At 29.8% G+C, this 22,041-nt stretch overlaps 1 protein-coding gene across 1 annotated transcript in view; it reads right to left on the reverse strand.

Annotated features, from left to right (window-relative positions):
• LOC108915117 (GIGYF family protein CG11148-like) overlaps positions 1-22,041 on the reverse strand; it is a gene marked incomplete at its 3' end in the record, with an annotated part of 54,927 nt that overhangs the window by 6,741 nt on the left and 26,145 nt on the right. The window contains exon 7 of the mRNA XM_023456194.1: positions 20,732-20,758. Coding sequence (XP_023311962.1) covers positions 20,732-20,758 — 27 coding nt within the window. The remainder of the gene's footprint in view (positions 1-20,731; positions 20,759-22,041) is intronic.

Below are 22,041 nucleotides of genomic sequence, written 5' to 3' on the forward strand. Positions count from 1 at the left end.
AGTATCTAAGGGCCTTGGTTTTTGCTGTGTAAAATTTTGAAAATTTGCAATTATTTTTTCAAAATCTGGATTGCAAAATTATTATGCAAAATCTATCTAACCGATTTTGATGAAATTTGGTGTGATGATTCTACATAACATGAAGTTTTCTTGAGCCAAGTATGAAGGTCCTATATCCAACTTAAAGACCCCAAAAAAAAACCTAAAAAGTAATGTTTTTTAACCTCATTTTTGACGATTTTTTCGATTTTTACAATAATAATCATGATTCATTCGATTTGTAAGTAGTCATATTTTGTAAAATTTAATTACAAACATTTTTTCCTCTTCCACTTTCGCCTAAAGTCAACTCTTGAAAAGATAGATAATTAAATAGAAAGAAAAATATGACATTTTTCGAATTTTTTTAACATTTTGTGCCGCCAAAAGTTAAGCCCTCGTTTTTTTGTGCGCATAGAAAAATTTTCATTTCTAGTGATATTTGAAAACCAAAAAGACAAAAATCTCCGTGGGTATACGATTTACCCAAATATGGACTCTTTGAAACAGATACCGTCTGGACTATATGTCAATATTATAAATATGGAAAATCTAAAGCAAAATTTCGCAATATAATATTACATCGATTTCCATCGGAAAAATATGGTGGTGAAGAACGAATTAAAAAATGGATGGAAAATTGAGGTGAGTAAATAAATATACATATATAGGGTGTCCTAATATCATTATACCATAGGTAGGAATACTTTGAAAGTTAAATATTTTATTTAAAAGTTTAATACAAAATTTTCAACTTCAAAGATTCTTAAATATTTTTACAAATTTCATTATCAAAATTGAGCAGTTTAATAAAAAATTTTAAACTTAAATGATTTTTAAAAATTAATTACGATTTCATAGAAGTTTGCATTTTAATTTATGAATTATTTCCACCGATAAGGATAAGGGAAAGGTGAAAATTAGAGTTTACACCTTGAATAACTTAGGATAAACCGGAGAACATTTTCGTGGTCCATGACCGGGGTCCTATTTCTTACGGCTCGGTCATTATGATTACTAATTATCAATAAAAAGCCAATGTGTCGGTGAAAATGATTTTTCGTGGGTTTGGAAAAAGCTACCAGAGTAACGTCGGTATGTCAACAATATTATCAAGAATGTATATACTTATATCTAATAATTTTATACCTACCAATTTCAAGTTTTCGTCATTCCAAAAAAAAATAGTACTAGAAATTGACGTAGGTAGGTCTTGGCATTGTCTAGTAGTCTAGTATATAAAGAATTGACTCATTTTATCGCTGTAAATTACGCTGTAAGTTTTCTTTTAATGTTCTTAAATGAATGCATGATGATGTCTATCTAAATTAGTTCTGGAAATATGAGAGGTATATGCGAAAAAATAAAAAAATGTAATTTTGACAAATTTATTTATATTTATTGAAATAAAAAATATTAGGCCTACCAAAATATTTTGTAATTGACCATTCTAGATGGTTGGAGAATTAATGTATCATTCTATAAAAGGGTCGCATGTGTCGTCGCCGGGGGGTATATTTGCTCCGTTTAAAATATGCATCTCGATGGGCATCATATTGTATACAATATACACGGCGGCAGATCTACAGCTTCAAAATCAGAAGTAACCTACGCGAAATGTCCGCACCGCAGTCGCAGCGAAATATTCGCCGCGAGTTATTCCAGTCAAAACGTTACCTATGAAAGTAAATAGCCATGCCTGTACCGCTGCGTAGATATCGCGATATTAAAATTCGCCGCGAAAATTTCGCGTTGGTTTAGGGAGGGGATTCATTAAGAGGGGAAAGCAGATATTCAAATAATCAAATTCCAAATATGAATAAGGTTGTCTCACATTTGTTTTTTTATTATTTATTTACATTAAGTATGTTTCAAAAATTGTTGTAGCGTTTTTCCGTTTTTTTTTTCAATATTAACTTAGATATTGTATTTACTTAAACAATGATACAACTCTAAATTACGAACATTTTTCGTCCTTTTCTATAAAGGCGTGGTGACGTCAAAAGCTACGCATCGAGGTCTCGCAGGCCTTGAAAGCCTCGAAGATTGGGGATTGACGTCACAGCGAGAGAGACCATAATTTTAGAAAGGACAAAAAATGTTTACATTTTATTTGTGACTTGTGATATATTTTTTCTGAAAACTATGATAATGAAAATAAATTGACATACTTTTACTACTGAAAAACAATAGCTTATTTAATTAGTGTAGTCTAACGTAACGACCCTCAAACTAGAATACATGAATTCAGATTTTTTTTATACACATTCAGTGTTTATGGGCTTAATTCTTTTATGATTAGAATTCTGATTCAGGTTTGAATTTCGAAAAAAAAAACGTTTAGGGCAGCGGTCGGCAAGTGGCGGACCACGGTCCAGATAAATTTTCAAGGCATGGACGTGGTGACAAAAATTACTCAAAATAACTCATAGAATCGACGAGTGATATAATAAATGGGGTATTCCATTTAAAACAATGGAAATGACGTCACTTCCGGTGAAACCGGAAGTATACCACACTGAAAGTATTTCAAGACTAAACACAGATAGCTGTCAAAATTTTAAATTTCTATTGTAACTAGAAATTTAAATATTTTTAATGAACGGGTTACGTGAAAAACCCTAAAAATGAAAATTAAAATTAGAAAAAAAATTTCTTCATTAACAAAGTATTATCATTGTATAAGTAAATATAGTAATATATTTGTTATGGCCGAATAGTTGATCAAATTTTAGTTATCGAATTCAGTACAAGGGGGAGCCATATGTATGTAAACTTGATATTTAATCGTTCACGTTCAATTTTACACTTTCGATACTGCGCCATCTTATGTTCAATAGTTAAATGATCCATTACACGTATATTTGGAAATACAGTTTTCTTGAGATGCAATGACAGGGTAGATAGATCAAACGCAATAAATTCATATCACGTGACATGAAAATTAGTAAAATACCAGCTACCAGCAGATACGACAAAAAAGCTTCAGTTAATGCGGTTTGAGTTTTTATCTAGGGTTTGAGAAATTATTTAAATAAGATAATATTAGTTAAATCAATATGTGTGTAATTTAAGCAAGATATTTATTTTAAATTCATTAATTTCAGTATAGCAATAACAGGGCCGGGTGCAAAATACATTGTGCAGCGGCTTCATAAATACATAAAAAACATATTATGAACGCATATGATATCAAGGAGTTATATAAAAAAAACAATTGAATGTTGCGTTTTAAAGATATAAACAAAATTAAATTCCTCTACTTTTTCTGATTACAGAAATATATACATAAGAATATGTCATATGTTTGCTTAGACACATTGCATAATATTTTGTTAATGAAAAGACAATTTTTTTTAATTTTAATTTTAATTTTTAGTTTTTTGCACGTAACCCATTCATTAAATTTTGACAGCAATCTGTGTTCAATTTAGTCTTGAAATAAGAGTAGGATACTTCCGGTTTCACCGGAAGTGATGTCATCTCCATTGTTTTAAATGGAATACCCCATTTTTATATCATTCGTCGATTCTATGAGTTATTTACGTCCATGCCTTGAAAATTTATGGTTTTCGTTTTCGAGATATTTAGATTTAAAAAAAAATGCTAGATGAAACGTTGCGATTAATATTAAATATCTCTACCATTTGTATAATTGGACATACTTCCATTATTAGTAGTATTTATTATATATTCACCGAAAATGTGTCACATTTGACCTAACTATGCACAAGGTCCTCAAAATTTTGCGGCCAACACGGTAATTTTCAAAGATTGAAAACGTATTTTTTTTCAAATGAAACAGTAACAATTTTATCAGTCAGGAACATGTAGAATTAAATTCTGCGTCGACTGATATAGAGGTTTCCTGTACCTATCTTCAACGGTTTAGGAGATAATCACGATTATTTATAAAGGACGAACTTTAACGTGCGTTAATTTACTACTATAATTTTTAGGTAGGGTGTGCCACCAAAAGATATTTTCATTTGAAAAAAATATATACGTCCCAAAAAACTCTTCGATGAACTTTATTTGCTAATAAATTACATCGTTTAGTATTTTTAACGAGTTTTTGATTTTTGTAGCATTGTATGGGTCGATTAGAGTATACTGAAATACACACCAAAATGGAAAACAAAAAATTAAAATAGAAAAAAATATATCAAATTTCACTTATGTGGATTCAGATCATTGGATTTAGACAATTATGAAGAATTTTGTAAGTTACTGTCATTTCCGCCGAAACCGGAAGTGCCTGAAAAATCATTAAAATGTCAAAAAGTGAAGTTTAATACAATGTCCCAAATTGCAATAATTCATCTTCAAAACTAAAAAGAAAAAGGGGGTTATACCATCGTTGTGTTAGTTTAATTAAATTATACCTAGATATTATTAGATTTATTTTTATTTTTTTTATCTATTTTAATTTTAATTATTTGTGTTTTATATCTGGTATACAGGGTGTTTCAGAAAGACCTCCCGTAAATTGAGGGGGTGATAGTACGACAAAAAATAAGATTTTTTTGTCTTATAAACTATATGTCTATCTCCTCTTGTTTTCGAGATACAGAGTGACAAAATAAAATTTTTTTAATAGAATTTTTACGAAAATTTCCAAACGGTGTGAAATATTTTTATGAATTTTGGTATTCCGGGGTTTTTAAGGACGCCAAATACGCTGGTCTAATTATTTTGTGGATATTTCATAGAGGGCGCTAGTTATACTACATTCCTACTACATTTTAAGTTCTAATTTTTTTAACATTAGGTTTTTTACCATTCGGGCTCCAATTCCTAATGTACAATTTTATTTTCTAAAAATAATGTACTCTTGTTAGAACTTCCTAATGTGGACGGTTTTCAAGGAAAAAGGCTTTTAATTGAACTCTTACATTATTACATTATTAACTTTATATCAAAATTTTAGTGACTGTAATTAGTCATTACTAACTACAGTCACTAACAATCAATGTAATAGGAATGTAGCGTAACTAGCGCCCTCTATGAAATATTCAATAAATAATTTGACCAGCGTATTTGGCGTCCTTAAAAACCCCGGAATACTAAAATTCATAAAAATATTTCGCACCGTTTGGAAATTTTCGTAAAAATTCTATTTAAAAAATTTTACTTTGTCGCTCTGTATCTCGAAAACAAGAGGAGATAGACATGTAGTTAATAAGACAAAAAATTCTTATTTTTTGGCGTACTATCACCCCCTGAATTTACGGGAGGTCTTTCTGAAACACCCTGTATTGCTGTAATCAGAAAAAATAGGGGAATTTAAAAAACGATAAATATACAGGGTGTTCCATTAAAGAAACAAGCATTTTGTTTTATATCTCTCTAAAACGCAATATCCAACTGTTTTTCCATGTAGTTCCTTGATATCACAAGAATATTTACTAAAACTTTGTATTTTATCATGTTGCCCTAAATAGAAAAGTAAAAAAGATAAGGGGGTTCGGATGTTATGTGAATTATCCTGTACAATCGTCACAAATTTTGGACCAAGCATTCTGAGACATCCTGTATGTACGTAAACTCTGCATAATGTTGAACGGTTTTTAAGAAAAGGATAAATGGCTCTCATAATAAAAAGAGTGCAATTGATGTTAATTATTTTACGGTTTTGTTATCCATAATTTGACATAGAAATGGACGCGTTTTGACTTTTATGAGACCCTAAACCTGGGGTCGGCAAGTAATTTTAGGTGGGGTGCGGATACTTTTGAAAATTTTTTAACGAGGTCCAGAAAAGAAAATCATATTTCTTACTAATTTTTTATTTTAATTTGCACTCAAATTTATTCTGCTTACTAACCATTAAGAACTCAAATCAGTTACACAATAGTAAAAAACTAGAAAAAATGATAAGGGTGGAACTCGAACGTAAAAAAATGTTTTTTAAATAATTTATTTGAGTAATCTATACTTTCAAAAAATTTTTGGCGGTCCGGTATTTTACCTTCTGCAGTCCGGACCTGGAAGTTCAAATAAGTGCGCGCTGTAAATTTTGCAATATCTCGGCTTCTATTCATCGTAGAAACTTATTTTTTTTAAACTGGGTTAGTTCGACGAAAAAATAACAATGGGCATATTTACGTATTCGTAGAATAGCCCTGAACCCCAGAAAAAATGCATCTTTTAAAATTATTTTTTTTTTTAATTTACAAAAATGTTAAAAATTATATAACGAAATATTAATTAAAATTTCAATTTCGGAATTATTTTACTATTATAAAATAAATAAATGAAGCTACCTATCGTTCATTTATTTTTTTTACATATTAAGGCAAAGTAAACTTATTTTTTCAATATTTTGTTAGCTATTTAATTACGATTTAAATGTAAAATTAAAGTAAAAATTCACAAATTAATTTCATATTATTATTTATTGTTAAAAGATTTAAAAAAGAATAAAAAGCATTTGAATTTATTGCAAAATTCTCAAAATTAAAAAATATTAAAAATAACGCGGTCGATAAAATTACAATTTTAACTTCCTGAAATTTTAATATATAAAGTTTTTTTATTATATTTATTACTAATTTTATAAACATAATCAAAATTAATTCAAAAAATATTAATCACAACCATTTTCAATAATAGATATAAATAATGCAATATAATACAATTTAAAATTTAAAATTTTTTCTATTTTTATGAGAAATAATAATTTGAAAATAATTTATGGATTTTTACTTTAATTTTACATTTAAATCGTAATTAAATAGTTAACAAAATATTGAAAAAACAAGTTTACTTTGCCTTAATATGTAAAAGAAATAACTTTTTAAATGAACGATAGCTTCATTTATTTATTTAGTAATGGTAAAATAATTCCGAAATTGAAATTTTAATTAATATTTCGTTTAACAATAATTTTTGTGACATTTTTGTAAATTAAAAAAAATTAATTATAAAAGATGCATTTTTTCTGGGGTTCAGGGCTATTCTACGAATTCGTAAATATGCCCATTGTTATTTTTTTGGTCGAGCTACCCCAGTTTAAAAAAAAAAAAATAAGTTTCTACGATGAATAGAAGCGGAGATATTGCAAATTTTACAGCGCGCACTTATTTGAACCCGCGCGACCGCTTGGACGAGCTTCCCCCACCACTACGCCGCTGGCCGCCGGACAGTTTACTTAGCGAGTACCTTCTCTTTATAGGGCTCCTGAGTCGTTAATTTTCCACATTTTTCAATGCAATTACGGGAAATCGTAGTTTAAGTCGTAAACTTTATTTTGCGAAAAATTCAAGCCTTAATATTTATAAACAATTGCGCTACGATTTAAAAAAAAATCTTATCTTGGCTCCTGTTGGTCGTAGAGGGTACTTTTTTTATTTTAAAACTGTATTTTTTTGCCAGCTATCCATTGCATCTATTTTCGGTGAAATAGCATAAATAGCAACAACGGTATTCAAATTGTTTATAAGCGAAAAACGCACGGTTTCTTAATGCACAATTTGAGAATGTTTGTCAAAAAAACGGTAATATTTTTTAATAAGTCGCTTAATTGCGTCTTTAAGATTACAATGACGCTTTCAGAATCAAGTTTGATTAAAAATTAACGCCTTCACAGAGGCTTAAAGTTCATAACTTTTGGAGCCTCCGCTATAAACAAATAGAACTGTGCGAAAACTATTACGCCTACAGCGCCCACTTTTTGCACACTTTTAAAGTATGACTAAACCCTCAACTTGTCATAGGTTTTATAAAATTTTAACAATAAATGCGATAGTTATAAACAAATTAAAAAATGGGCACTTTTCTTGTTTTTTTTACAATAACTTTTTTGTTTATTAACGTTTCATTTTGTAGATAATTTTACTCCCTATAAGCTGTATGTGAGTCACTTTTCGTTAAAATTGATGCTTTTCCTTGCAAAGTGAAAAAACTGTTTTCCTCACTTATTTGTTTAAATAAAAAAGTTAGCTAATAAAAGTTTTTGACTCACGAGGCGAGAGATGTCTTGTATTATGTTCCTTTAGACAATTTTACAATAATCTCGCGGATAAGACTTTTTTCGAATTTATCTTTTATTTTCGCTAATTTTCCTGGTGTAGTAGATCTGCCGCCGTATATAGTGTATACAATAGGATGCCCATCGAGATGCGTATTTTAAACGGAGCGAATATACCCCCCGGCGACGACACATGCGACCCTTTTATAGAATGATACATTAATTCCCCAACCATCTGGAATGGTCAATTACAAAATTTTTTGGTAGACCTAATATTTTTTATTTCAATAAATATAAATATAAATAAATTTGTCAAAATTACATTTTTTTATTTTTTCGCATATACCTCTTATATTTCCAGAACTAATTTAGATAGAGACATCATCATGCATTCATTTAAGAACATTAAAAGAAAATTTACAGCGTAATTTACAGCGATAAAATGAGTCAAGTATTTATATACTAGATACTAGACAATGCCAAGACCTACCTACGTCAATTTCTAGTACCTACTACTTTTTTTTTGGAATGACGAAAACTTGAAATTAGTAGGTATAAAATTATTAGATATAAGTATATACATTCTTGATAATATTTTTGACATACCGACGTTACTCTGGTAGCTTTTTACAAACCCACGAAAAATCATTTTCACCGACACACTGGCTTTTCATTGATACCTAATTAGAAATCACAATGACCGAGCCGTAAGAAATAGGACCCCGATCATGGACCACGAAAATGTTCTCCGATTTATTCTAAGTTATTCAAGGTGTAAACTCTAATTTTTACCTTTCCTCTATCCTTATCGGTGAAAATAATTCATAAATTAAAATGCAAACTTCTATGAAATTGTGATTAATTTTAAAAATCACTTAAGTTTAAATTTTTTTATTAAACTGCTCAATTTTGATAATGAAATTTGTAAAAATTTTTAAGAATCTTTGAAGTTGAAAATTTTATATTAAACTTTTAAATAAAATACACGGAGTTACAATAAAAAAAACAAATATTTTGTTTATATCTCTAAAACGCAATATTCATTTGTTTTTTTTATATAACCCCTTGACATCACATGCGTTCATAATTGTTTTTTATGTATTTATGAAGCGGCCGCGCAATTTATTTTGCACCCGGCCCTGTTATTGCTATACTGAAATTAATGAATTTAAAATAAATATCTTGCTTAAATTACACACATATTGATTTAACTAATTTTACCTTATTTAAATAATTTCTCCAACCCTAGATAAAAATTCAAAACGCATTAACTGAAGCTTTTTTGTTGTATCTGCCGGTAGCTGGTATTTTACTAATTTCCATGTCACGTGATATGGATTTATTCCGTTTATTCTATCTACCCTGTCATTTCTTCTCAAGAAAACTGTATTTCCAAATATCTGTGTAATGTATCATTTAACTATTGAACATAAGATGGCGCAGTATCGAAAGTATAAAATTGTACGTGAACGTATAAATATCAAGTTTACATATGTATGTAAACTTGTAATGAATTCGATAACTAAAATTTGGGCAACTATTCGGCCATAACAAATATAATACTATATTTACTTATACAATGGTTATACTAAATACAATTCTTGTTAATAGTAAATTTGTAAAAAGTGACACAACATCAAAACTGACTACTACAAATCTCTCTGGTAATTGATAATTATTAATAAAATTACTAAAATCGAAAGAATCCTTAACATAAAAATCATTGCTAGTATTATAAGATTTAGTCAGTATATCTGTTAAATATTTAGTTAACGAACCATTTGGACAATTAATAGACGACACAATTGTACGCATTGCCAGTTCAGGTTTATGTATTTTAGGTAACGCATAGAAACGAGGAGTACATGAATTAGAAAATGTCAAAGCTTTAGATTCAACGTCAGAAATTTGTCGAGATTGTTTAAGTTTCGAAACAAGTTTATTAGCTATGTGTTGCAAAGAGCAAGTTGTGTCACGATTAAGTTTTTTGTAATACTTTTCATCATTCAAAAGTTCTTCACATTTTAACAAATATTGGTTCCTATAGATAATAGTTGTAACATTGCCCTTGTTACTTTTCGCAACAATAATCTCAGGATGATTTTTCAAAAAATTTTTACAAATGATAAACTTATTTCTCAAGAAATGGTCAGTGTCGACATTGCCATGAATAAAATTTGTTACTATATTTGTGAATTGTGCCCTCAATAAATTCCTTTTATTTTCACTTTCCTCATAAATTATTTACTCAAAATCTGCCAAAAGTCTAGAAATTTTTAAATCCTTGATAAATGGACATATGCTAAATTTTGGGCCTAAAGATAAAATGAAATTGACATCTGAAGGAATGTCAATGTCGTTCGTTGGTTGAGTAATGAAGAAACAAAATTAAAATTCATCCAAAATGGTATAAAAATTTAACTGACGAAGTAGTTTCTGCACTTGTTGGAAATGCGATAGCCTGTTGTCTGGAATACTCGTTAAATCTGGATCGACAACTGACGTCATAGGACGGCCGATGAGAAAGTGGGAGGGAGTAAGAGGGGTATAAACTGACGGTTCACAAGAGCGGATACATGGGACGCGAGGACGCAGGACAGCCTCTATCTGAACCAACAGCGTATAAAACCTCTCGAAAGTTAGTAATGCATTTCCCGCAACACGTTTAAGATGAAACTTAGTGGCCTTAACGCCGGCCTCCCATAGGCCTCCGAAATGTGGTGAACAAGGCAGTATGAATGACCATGAGATGCTGTCATTTTCGATAGATTCTGTCAAGTTTTTCGATTTATTTTGCAAGAATAAACCTAACTGCTCTAATTCTTGGTTTGCCCCAATAAAGTTGCTACCGTTATCCGAGTACATTTGCGACGGCTTTCCACGACGTGCTGTGAAACGCCTGAGCGCTGCCAAAAAGGCTTCAGTGGTCAAGTCAGACGCCAGTTCGAGATGCACGGCGCGGGTCGTAAAGCAAACGAATAAGCAGATATAAGCCTTAGTGACCTTGAATCCGCGACCTTGTCTGTCCCGAATCATAAAAGGCCCCGCGTAATCTACACCGGTTGTAAAAAACGATGGGGCTGGATTAAGTCGCTTGCTAGGTAAATTCCCCATGATGGGGTACATTGTTTTAGGATTAGACTTAAAACAACATACGCAATTGTGATAGACCTTACGAGCTAAATTTCGTCCCCCCAATGGCCAAAATTGCTCGCGCACGCTAGCTAAAAACAACTGCGGTCCAGCGTGTAATAAACGTTTATGTTCACGCTCAAATAATAACTGCGTAAACCTATGTTTGGAGGACAAGACAATCTGATGTTTTTTATTGAAACTAAAATCAGAATTTTGGAGTCTGCCTCCTACTTTCAATATATTGTTTTCGTCAAGAAACGGATTCAGCTTTGTAAGTTTACTATTTCTGTTTACACTGACCTTGTTGCTAAGAGCGAGAATTTCGTCTTTAAACGAGTTATACTGCGAGATTTTAACTAGACTAATATATGCCCTACTGATTTCGCTGACGTGTAATGGTTCGAAGACACGCGCTTCTTTGGGCTTCAAACAATTTTCCTTGAATTTGAAACAGTACGCAATTGTTCGCTCTAATCTGTTTAAACTAGAATATTTGTCAAAGTCGATAATCGAGTTCTCAAAACGAACCATTTGTGCTTGTACGGTTGTTCCCCTTATAGACCGGGAGATATTAGACTGAAGTTCGACGACGTCTTTCTCGTTTATGCCTCTGAGAGTACTGAAAGGTAACCGAGAGACAAGTACAATAAACTAAATTNACCAAAAGATATTTTCATTTGAAAAAAATATGTACGTCCCAAAAAACTCTTCGATGAACTTTATTTGCTAATAAATTACATCGTTTAGTATTTTTGAGTCGATTAGAGTAAACTGAAACACACACCAAAATGGAAAACAAAAAATTAAATTTCATCAATCATAATTGGATTCAGAAAATTATGAAGAATTTTGTAAGTTACTGTCATTTCCGCCGAAACCGGAAGTGACTGAAAAATCGTTAAAATGTCAAAAAGTGAAGTTTACTACAATGTCCCAAATTGCAATAATTCATCATCAAAACTAAAAAGAAAAAGGGGGTTATACCATCGTTGTGTTAGTTTAAATTATACCTAGATAGCACTTGATATTATTAGATTTATTTTTTTTTTTTTTATCTATTTTAATTTTAATTATTTGTGTTTTATATCTGGTGTATTGCTGTAATCAGAAAAAGTAGGGGAATTTAAAAAACGATAAATATACAGGGTGTTACGTTAAAAAAAAAACAAGCATTTTGTTTTATATCTCTCTGAAACGCAATATCCAACTGTTTTTCCATGTAGTTCCTTGATATCACAAGAATATTTACTAAAACTTTGTTTTTTATCATTTTGCCCTAAATAGAAAAGTAAAAAAGATAAGGGGGTTCGGATGTTATGTGAATTATCCTGTACAATCGCCACAAATTTTGGACCAAGCATTCTGAGACATCCTGTATGTACGTAAACTCTGCATAATGTTGAACGGTTTTTAAGAAAAGGATAAATGGCTCTCATAATAAAAAGAGTGCAATTGATGTTAATTATTTTAGGGTTCTGTTATCCATAATTTGACATAGAAATGGACTCGTTTTGACTTTTATGAGACCCTAAACCAGGCGTCGGCAAGTAATTTTAGGTGGGGTCCGGATACTTTTGAAAATTTTTTAACGAGGTCCAAGAAAAAATTCATATTTCTTACTAATTTTTTATTTTAATTTGCACTCAAATTTATTCTGCTTACTAACCATTAAGAATTCAAATCAGTCACACAATTGTAAAATACTAGAAAAAATTATAAGGGTGGCACTCAAACGTAAAAAATGTTTTTTAAATAATTTATTTGAGTAATCTATACTTGCAAAAAATTTTTGGCGGTCCAGTATTTTACCTTCTGCAGTCCGGACCTGGAAGTTCAAATAAGTGCGCGCTGTAAATTTTGCAATATCTCGGCTTATATTCATCGTAGAAACTTATTTTTTTTTAAACTGGGTTACTTCGACGAAAAAATAACAATGGGCATATTTACGAATTCGTAGAATAGCCCTGAACCCCAGAAAAAATGCATCTTTTATAATAATTTTTTTTTTAATTTACAAAAATGTCACAAAAATTATTGTTAAACGAAATATTAATTAAAATTTCAATTTCGGAATTATTTTACTATTATTAAATAAATAAATGAAGCTATCGTTCATTTAAAAAGTTATTTCTTTTACATATTAAGGCAAAGTAAACTTGTTTTTTCAATATTTTGTTAGCTATTTAATTACGATTTAAATGTAAAATTAAAGTAAAAATTCACAAATTATTTTCAAATTATTATTTATTGTTAAAAGATTTAAAAAAGAATAAAAAGCATTTGAATTTATTGCAAAATTCTCAAAATTAAAAAATATTAAAAATAACGCGGTCGATAAAATTACAATTTTAACTTCCTGAAATTTTAATATATAAAGTTTTTTTATTATATTTATTACTAATTTTATAAACATAATCAAAATTAATTCAAAAAATATTAATCACAACCATTTTCAATAATAGATATAAATAATGCAATATAATACAATTTAAAATTTAAAATTTTTTCTATTTTTATGAGAAATAATAATTTGAAAATAATTTATGAATTTTTACTTTAATTTTACATTTAAATCGTAATTAAATAGCTAACAAAATATTGAAAAAACAAGTTTACTTTGCCTTAATATGTAAAAAAAATAACTTTTTAAATGAACGATAGCTTCATTTATTTATTTAATAATAGTAAAATAATTCCGAAATTGAAATTTTAATTAATATTTCGTTTAACAATAATTTTTGTGACATTTTTGTAAATTAAAAAAAATTAATTATAAAAGATGCATTTTTTCTGGGGTTCAGGGCTATTCTACGAATTCGTAAATATGCCCATTGTTATTTTTTCGTCGAGCTACCCCAGTTTAAAAAAAAATAAGTTTCTACGATGAATAGAAGCCGAGATATTGCAAAATTTACAGCGCGCACTTATTTGAACTTTGGATTTAACTTTTCTCGCCCGCGCGACCGCTTGGACGAGCTTCCCCCACCACCACGCCGCCGGCCGCCGGACAGTTTACTTAGCGAGTACCTTCTCTTTATAGGGCTCGTGAGTCGTTAATTTTCCACATTTTTCAATGCAATTACGGGAAATCGTAGTTTACGTCGTAAACTTTATTTTGCCAAAAATTCAAGTTTTAATATTTATAAACAATTGCGCTACGATTTAAAAAAAATTCTTATCTTGGCTCCTGTTGGTCGTAGAGGGTACTTTTTTTATTTTAAAACTGTATTTTTTTGCCATCTATCCATTGCTCTATTTTCGGTGAGATAGCATAAATAGCAACAAAGACGCTTTCAAAAATTGTACAGTTTGGAAATCGTGTTCGATAAAATTCAGAATTGGTGGAAACAGATAAATGAGACAATCTATAGTTTTTTTTCAGTACAACAGGGTGAAACTGCTGCTTTACATATGTTGTGAAGATACCTTAAAACATTCAGCGGATAGAAAGCAAGGTGTTACGTTCTTTGGGCCACACTATATACTTAAAAAACTTGATAATTGGGTACAAATGCAAATAAATCAATTTTATCGTAAGTAATGTTTGTGTTTCTATTCTCGGACTTCAAATAACAAATTTTCCCTTTCTAGACGAACATCTTCAACATATATCAGCAGTATTAGCGTAAATGTCGCAGAAAACTTTTAATTGCTTATTCTGTGGATGATATAGTACGGTATCGATTCATTTACAATGCAAATTAAGATTGTATATAAATTGTTTATAAGCGGAAAACGCATGGTTTTTTAATGCACAATTTGAGAATGTTAATGTCAAAAAAACGGTGATATTTTTTAATAAGTCGCTTAATTGCGTCTTTAAGATTACAATGACGCTTTCAGAATCAAGTTTGATTGAAAATTAACGCCTGTACAGAGGCTTAAAGAGCTTTAAAGCCGCTATAAACAAATAGAATTGTGCGAAAACTATTGCGCCTACAGCGCCCACTTTTGGCACACTTTTAAAGTATGACTAAACCCTCAACTTGTCATAGGTTTTATAAAATTTTAACAATAAATGCGATATTTATAAACAAATTAAAAAATGGGCACTTTTCTTGTTTTTTTGCAATAACTTTTTTGTTTATTAACCGATTTTAATTTAACGAGTCTCATTTTGTAGCTAATTTTACTGCCTATAAGCTGTATGTGAGTCACTTTTCGCTAAAATTGATGCTTTTCCCTGCAAAGTGAAAAAACTGTTTTCCTCACTTATTTGTTTAAATAAAAAAGTTAACTAATAAAAGTTTTTGACTCACGAGGCGAGAGATGTCTTGTATTATGTTCCTTTAGACAATTTTACAAGAATCTCGCGGATAAGACTTTTTTGGAATTTCTCTTTTATTTTCGCTAATTTTCCTGGTGTAGTAGATCTGCCGCCGTGTATAGTGTATACAATATGATGCCCATCGAGATGCGTATTTTAAACGGAGCGAATATACCCCCCGGCGACGACACATGCGACCCTTTTATAGAATGATACATTAATTCCCCAACCATCTGAAATGGTCAATTACAAAATTTTTTGGTAGACCTAATATTTTTTATTTCAATAAATATAAATATAAATAAATTTGTCAAAATTACATTTCTTTATTTTTTCGCATATACCTCTTATATTTCCAGAACTAATTTAGATAGACATCATCATGCATTCATTTAAGAACATTAAAAGAAAACTGACAGTGTCATTTACAGCGATAAAATGAGTCAAGTCTTTATATACCTACTAGATACTAGATAATGCCAAGACCTACCTACTTCAATTTCTAGTACTTACTACTTTTTTTTTGGAATGATGAAAACTTGAAATTAGTAGGTATAAAATTATTAGATATAAGTATATACATTCTTGATAATATTTTTGACATACCGACGTTACTCTAGTAGCTTTTTACAAACCCACGAAAAATCATTTTCACCGACACATTGGCGTTTTATTGATAATTAGTAATCACAATGACCGAGCCGTAAGAAATAGGACCCCGATCATGGACCACGAAAATGTTATCCGGTTTATTCTAAGTTATTCAAGGTGTAAACTCTAATTTTTACCTTTCCTCTATCCTTATCGGTGAAAATAATTCATAAATTAAAATGTAAACTTCTATGAAATTGTGAATAATTTTTAAAATCATTTAAGTTTAAAATTTTTTATTAAATTGCTCAATTTTGATAATGAAATTTGTAAAAATTTTTAAGAATCTTTGAAGTTGAAAATTTTGTATTAAACTTGTAAATAAAATATTTAACTTTCAAAGTATTCCTACCTATGGTATAATGATATTAGGACACCCTGTATATGTATATTTATTTACTCACCACAATTTTCTATCCATTTTTTAATTCGTTCTTCACCACCATATTTTTCCGATGGAAATCGATGTAATATTACATTGGGAAATTTTGCNAATAAATTCATATCACATGACATGGATATTAGTAAAATACCAGCTACTGGCAGATACGACAAAAAAGCTTCAGTTAATGCGGTTTGAGTTTTTATCTAGGGTTTGGGAAATTATTTAAATAAGATAATATTAGTTACATCAATATGTGTGTAATTTAAGCAAGATATTTATTTTAAATTCATTAATTTCAGTATAGCAATAACAGGGCCGGGTGCAAAATAAATTGGGCAGCCGCTTCATAAATACATAAAAAACAATTATGAACGCATATGATATCATGGAGTTATATAAAAAAACAATTGAATGTTGCGTGTTAAAGATATAAACAAAATTAAATTCCTCTACTTTTTCTGGTTACAGAAATATATACATAAGAATATGTCATATGTTTGCTTAGACACATTGCATAATATTTTGTTATTGAAAAGTAAGAAAAATTTTTTAAAATTTTAATTTTAATTTTTAGGGTTTTTCATGTAACCCGTTCATTAAATTTTGACAGCTATATGTGTTCAATTTAGTCTTGAAATACTTTCAAGAGTGGGATACTTCCGGTTTCACCGGAAGTGACGTCATCTCCATTGTTTTAAATGGAATACCCCATTTTTTTATATTATTCGTCGATTCTATGAGTTATTTTGAGTAATTTTTGTCACCACGTCCATGCCTTGAAAATTTATGGTTTTCGTTTTCGAGATATTTAGATTTAAAAAAAAATGCTAGATGAAACGTCGCGAATAATATTAAATATCTCTACCATTTGTATAATTGGACATACTTCCATTATTAGTAGTATTTATTATGTATTCACCGAAAATGTGTCACATTTGACCTAGCTATGCACAAGGTCCTCAAAATTTTGCGGCCAACACGGTAATTTTCAAAGATTGAAAACTAATTTTATTCAAATGAAACAGTAACAATTTTATCAGTCAGGAACATGTAGAATTAAATTCTGCGTCGACTGAAATAAAGGTTTCCTATACTTATCTTCAACGGTTATTGGAGATAATCACGATTATTTATAAAGGACGAACTTTAACGTGCGTTAATTTACTACTATAATTTTTAGGTAGGGTGTGCTACCAAAAGATATTTTCTTTTGAAAAATATATGTATGTCCCAAAAAACTCTTCGATGAACTTTATTTGCTAATAAATTACATCGTTTAGTATTTTTAACGGGTTTTTGATTTTTGTAGCATTGTATGGGTCGATTAGAGAGGTCGAACTGAAACACACACCTAAATGGAAAACAAAAAATTAAAATAGAAAAAAAATGATGTCTCAAATTTCACTTATGTGGATTCAGTTCATTGGATTCAGAAAATTATGAAGAATTTTGTAAGTTACTGTCATTTCCGCCGATACCGGAAGTGACTGAAAAATCATTAAAATGTCAAAAAGTGAAGTTTAATACGATGTCCCAAATTGCAATAATTTATCTTCAAAACTAAAAAGAAAAAGAGGGTTATACCATTGTTGTGTTAGTTTAAATTATACCTAGATAGCACTTGATATTATTAATTTATTTTTATTTTTTTTATCTATTTTAATTTTAATTATTTGTGTTTTATATCCGGTATTTTGCTGTAATCAGAAAAAGTAGAGGAATTTAAAAAACGATAAATATACCATTAAAAAAACAAGCATTTTGTTTTATATCTCTCTGAAACGCAATATCCAAATATTTTTCCATATAGTTCCTTGATATCACAAGAATATTTACTAAAACTTTGTTTTTTATCGTTTTGTCCTAAATAGAAAAGTAAAAAAGATAAGGGGGTTCGGATGTTATGTGAATTATCCTGTACAATTGCCACAAATTTTGGACCAAGCATTCTGAGAAATCCTGTATGTATGTGTAATAAATAAACAAGTACCAAAAATCTTTTTACTAATCAACAATTTAAAATTTAAAATTTTTTATATTTTTTTGAGAAATAATAATTTGAAAATAATTTATGAATTTTTACTTTATTTTTACATTTAAATCGTAATTAAATAGCAAACAAAATATTGAAAAAACAAATTTACTTTGCCTTAATATGTAAAAGAAATTAAACTTTTTAAATGAGGGATAGTTTCATTTATTTATTTAATAGTAAAATAATTCCGAAATTGAAATTTTAATTAAAATTTCGTTTAACAATAATTTTTGTGACATTTTTGTAAATTAAAAAAATTTAAGTATAAAAGATGCTTTTTTTCTAGGGTTCAGGGCTATTCTACGAATTCGTAAATATGCCCAGTTATTTTTTCGTCGAGCTACCCCAGTTTAAAAAAAAAAAATAAGTTTCTACGATGAACAGAAGCCGAGATATTGCAAAATTTACAGCGCGCACTTATTTGAACTTTGGATTTAACTTTTCTCGCCCACGTGACCGCTTGGACGAGCTTCCCCCACCACCACGCCGCCGGACAGTTTACTTAGCGAGTACCTTCTCTTCAAAAGGCTCGTGAGTTGTTAATTTTCCACATTTTTCAATGCAATTCACGGGAAATCGTAGTTTACGTTGTAAACTTTATTTTGCAAAAAATTCAAGTCTTAATATTTATAAACAACAAAAATTCTTATCTTGGCTCCTGTTGGTCGTAAAGGGTACTTTTTTATTTTAAAACTATATCTGTATCCATTGCATCTATTTTCGGTGAGATAGTATAAATAGCAACAATGTTATTCAAATTGTTTATAAGCGAAAAACGCACGGTTTTTTAATGCACAATTTGAGAATGTTAATGTCAAAAAAACGGTGATATTTTTTAATAGGTCGCTTAATTGCGTCTTTAAGATTACAATGACGTTTTCAGAATCAAGTTTGATGGAAAATTAACGCCTGTACAGAGGCTTAAATTTCATAACTTTTGGTGCCTCCGCTATAAACAAATAGAATTGTGCGAAAACTATTGCACCTACAGCGCCCACTTTTGGCACACTTTTAAAGTATGACAAAACCCTCAACTTGTCGTAGGTTTTATAAAATTTTAACAACAAATCCGATAGTTATAAACAAATTAAAAAATAGGCACTTTTCTAGTTTTTTTTGCAATAACTTTTTTGTTTATTAAACGATTTTAATTTAACGAGTCTCATTTTGTAGATAATTTTACTCCCTATAAGCTGTCTGTGAGTCACTTTTCGCTAAAATTGATGCTTTTTTTCTGCAAAGTGAAAAAACTGTTTTCCTCACTTATTTGTTTAAATAAAAAAGTTAGCTAAAGAAAGTGACTCACGAGACAAGAGATGTCTTGTATTATGTTCCTTTAGACAATTTTACAGTAATCTCGCGGATAAGACTTTTTTCGAGTTTCTCTTTTATTTTCGCTAATTTTCCTGGTGTAGTAGATCTGCCGCCGTGTATAGTGTATGTATACAATATGATGCCCATCGAGATGCGTATTTTAAATAGAGTGAATATACCCCCCTGCGACGACACATGCGACCCTTTTATAGAATGATACATTAATTCCCCAACCATCTGGAATGGTCAATTACAAAATTTTTTGGTAGACCTAATATTTTTTATTTCAATAAATATAAATATAAATAAATTTGTCAAAATTACATTTTTTTATTTTTTTGCATATAGGTACCTCTTATATTTCCAGAACTAATTTAGATAGAGACATCATCATGCATTCATTTAAGAACATTAAAAGAAAACTTACAGCGTAATTTACAGCGATAAAATGAGTCAAGTCCTAGAGCCATTTACAAACGAATTACTATACCCCTTGTATAATAACAGTATAGTAGAGACCGCCTAGACCTACAGTTAGTTCTTTAGCACAAATTTCAGAAATATTAATAAGGAGACAGCCGATAGATGTCACTATCTTTCGTATCATTCTACTGGTTAACAAAATTTGCATGGGGATTATATTACTATATTTACTTATACAATGGTATTACTTAATGGACAATAAATATATTTAAATTATTTTGTAGGTTTATTTAATATAAGCAAGACAAATTATATTATTTTCTGAATTACAAACTTGAAAAATAACTATGTGTCATAAGTATAAAAATATTGCCTTAAACCGAACCTGCTCAAAGTATGCGCGCTCAGATTACTTCACACACTTCACTTCCCCGCAATTTGGCTTCATCGGTTCCAGTGCTTTGGGATAGGAAACGTACACTCTAGGTGCTCTGTGGTTGCTTTAGTAAATTTTTTATTCCCAAAAAAATTGCAGTTCTGCAAAAAATTTGTTTCTTTTTTTTAATATAACTTTAACATACCTCTATTAAATTTTGGCATAGGAAGGTTTTTGGGATAACTAAAAATGGAAAATAGATTATTTCTTAGATAACTTTTTTTTTTTTTTTGGTTTGAGAAAACAAAGATGTTCTATGAAATCTCACTTTATTCATTATAAGAAAAGGTATAGGTACTGTTGTATGTCGCTAAAATACATCAATCCATAGAAAAATTGATTCAAATTTTTACTGCCATTGTCAACAACAGACTTTTCGTTTTTTGGGCATTCTAGCCATAATTATTGATCTTGATCTTTTTACTAAATCTATATTAAATATATTTTTTTAAAATTTAGACACCTTGCACTTATTTAAATGTTAGCGTCTAACGAAATACGGCTCCAGGAAACAACATTTAGAGGCTTATACCAGGAATCGCCAATATTGATACCTCGGAAAGTACTGATCCGTTAAATCTGAAATTTTTCTTGTGTTGGTATACCATAATTTAGTGTTGTATGCCCTTTACAAGTACAAAAAATCTACTTGATATCACACTCCTGAAAAGAGTTACTAGCATCTCCCTTGCATCTGTCAAATTTTTTTCTTTAAATTTCACATAGAATTCGAAAATGCAATAATATATAGGGTATTCCATTTAAAGTAAGAAAGTTAACGTCTGCTTTCCGTATAACCGGAAGTGCCATAAAGTTCTAAATATTTTAGCGGTGTTGGCCCTACTGCCTTTGCTACGTTGTAAAATTTTCTGATTTAAGGACAGTACTTTCCGAGACATCGATAGTGGCGATTCCTGGTGGGACCCCTGTATATCAGGAGGTATTGAATTTAAATAGAGGTAGGTTTATTTAAATTGTAAAACATGTTTAATATAGGTACAAATTTAGCTAAAGAATGAAGGTTAATTAAATAAAAATAAATAGATATTCAACTTTGATAATGCATTATAACGGGATGTTACATAAAACATCTGCATTTTCCTAAATTCTCTGCCAGTAGGGAAAATATATAATATAAAACAAAAAACCAAGAAGAACCGAAAGAGAAAGTTTTAGATATTCTTATCATCAATGCTTTAAGTCAGAAATAGGCGGACACCCTTGAAGGGACACTTTCAGTCGGTCCCGTTGGTGTCCGTCCAAGGGAATTTCACTGTATTCAAAAAAATTATCTTAAAAAATTGGAAAAAATCTTCTGAAGCCCTGCAATTTTTAAAGGAAGCAAAATTGTAGGAAATTGTGGGAGACAACTTGATCTAAATTG

The sequence above is a fragment of the Anoplophora glabripennis genome, unplaced genomic scaffold (assembly GCF_000390285.2).
Source record: "Anoplophora glabripennis isolate ALB-LARVAE unplaced genomic scaffold, Agla_2.0 scaffold1266, whole genome shotgun sequence".
Lineage (NCBI taxonomy): Eukaryota > Metazoa > Arthropoda > Insecta > Coleoptera > Cerambycidae > Anoplophora > Anoplophora glabripennis.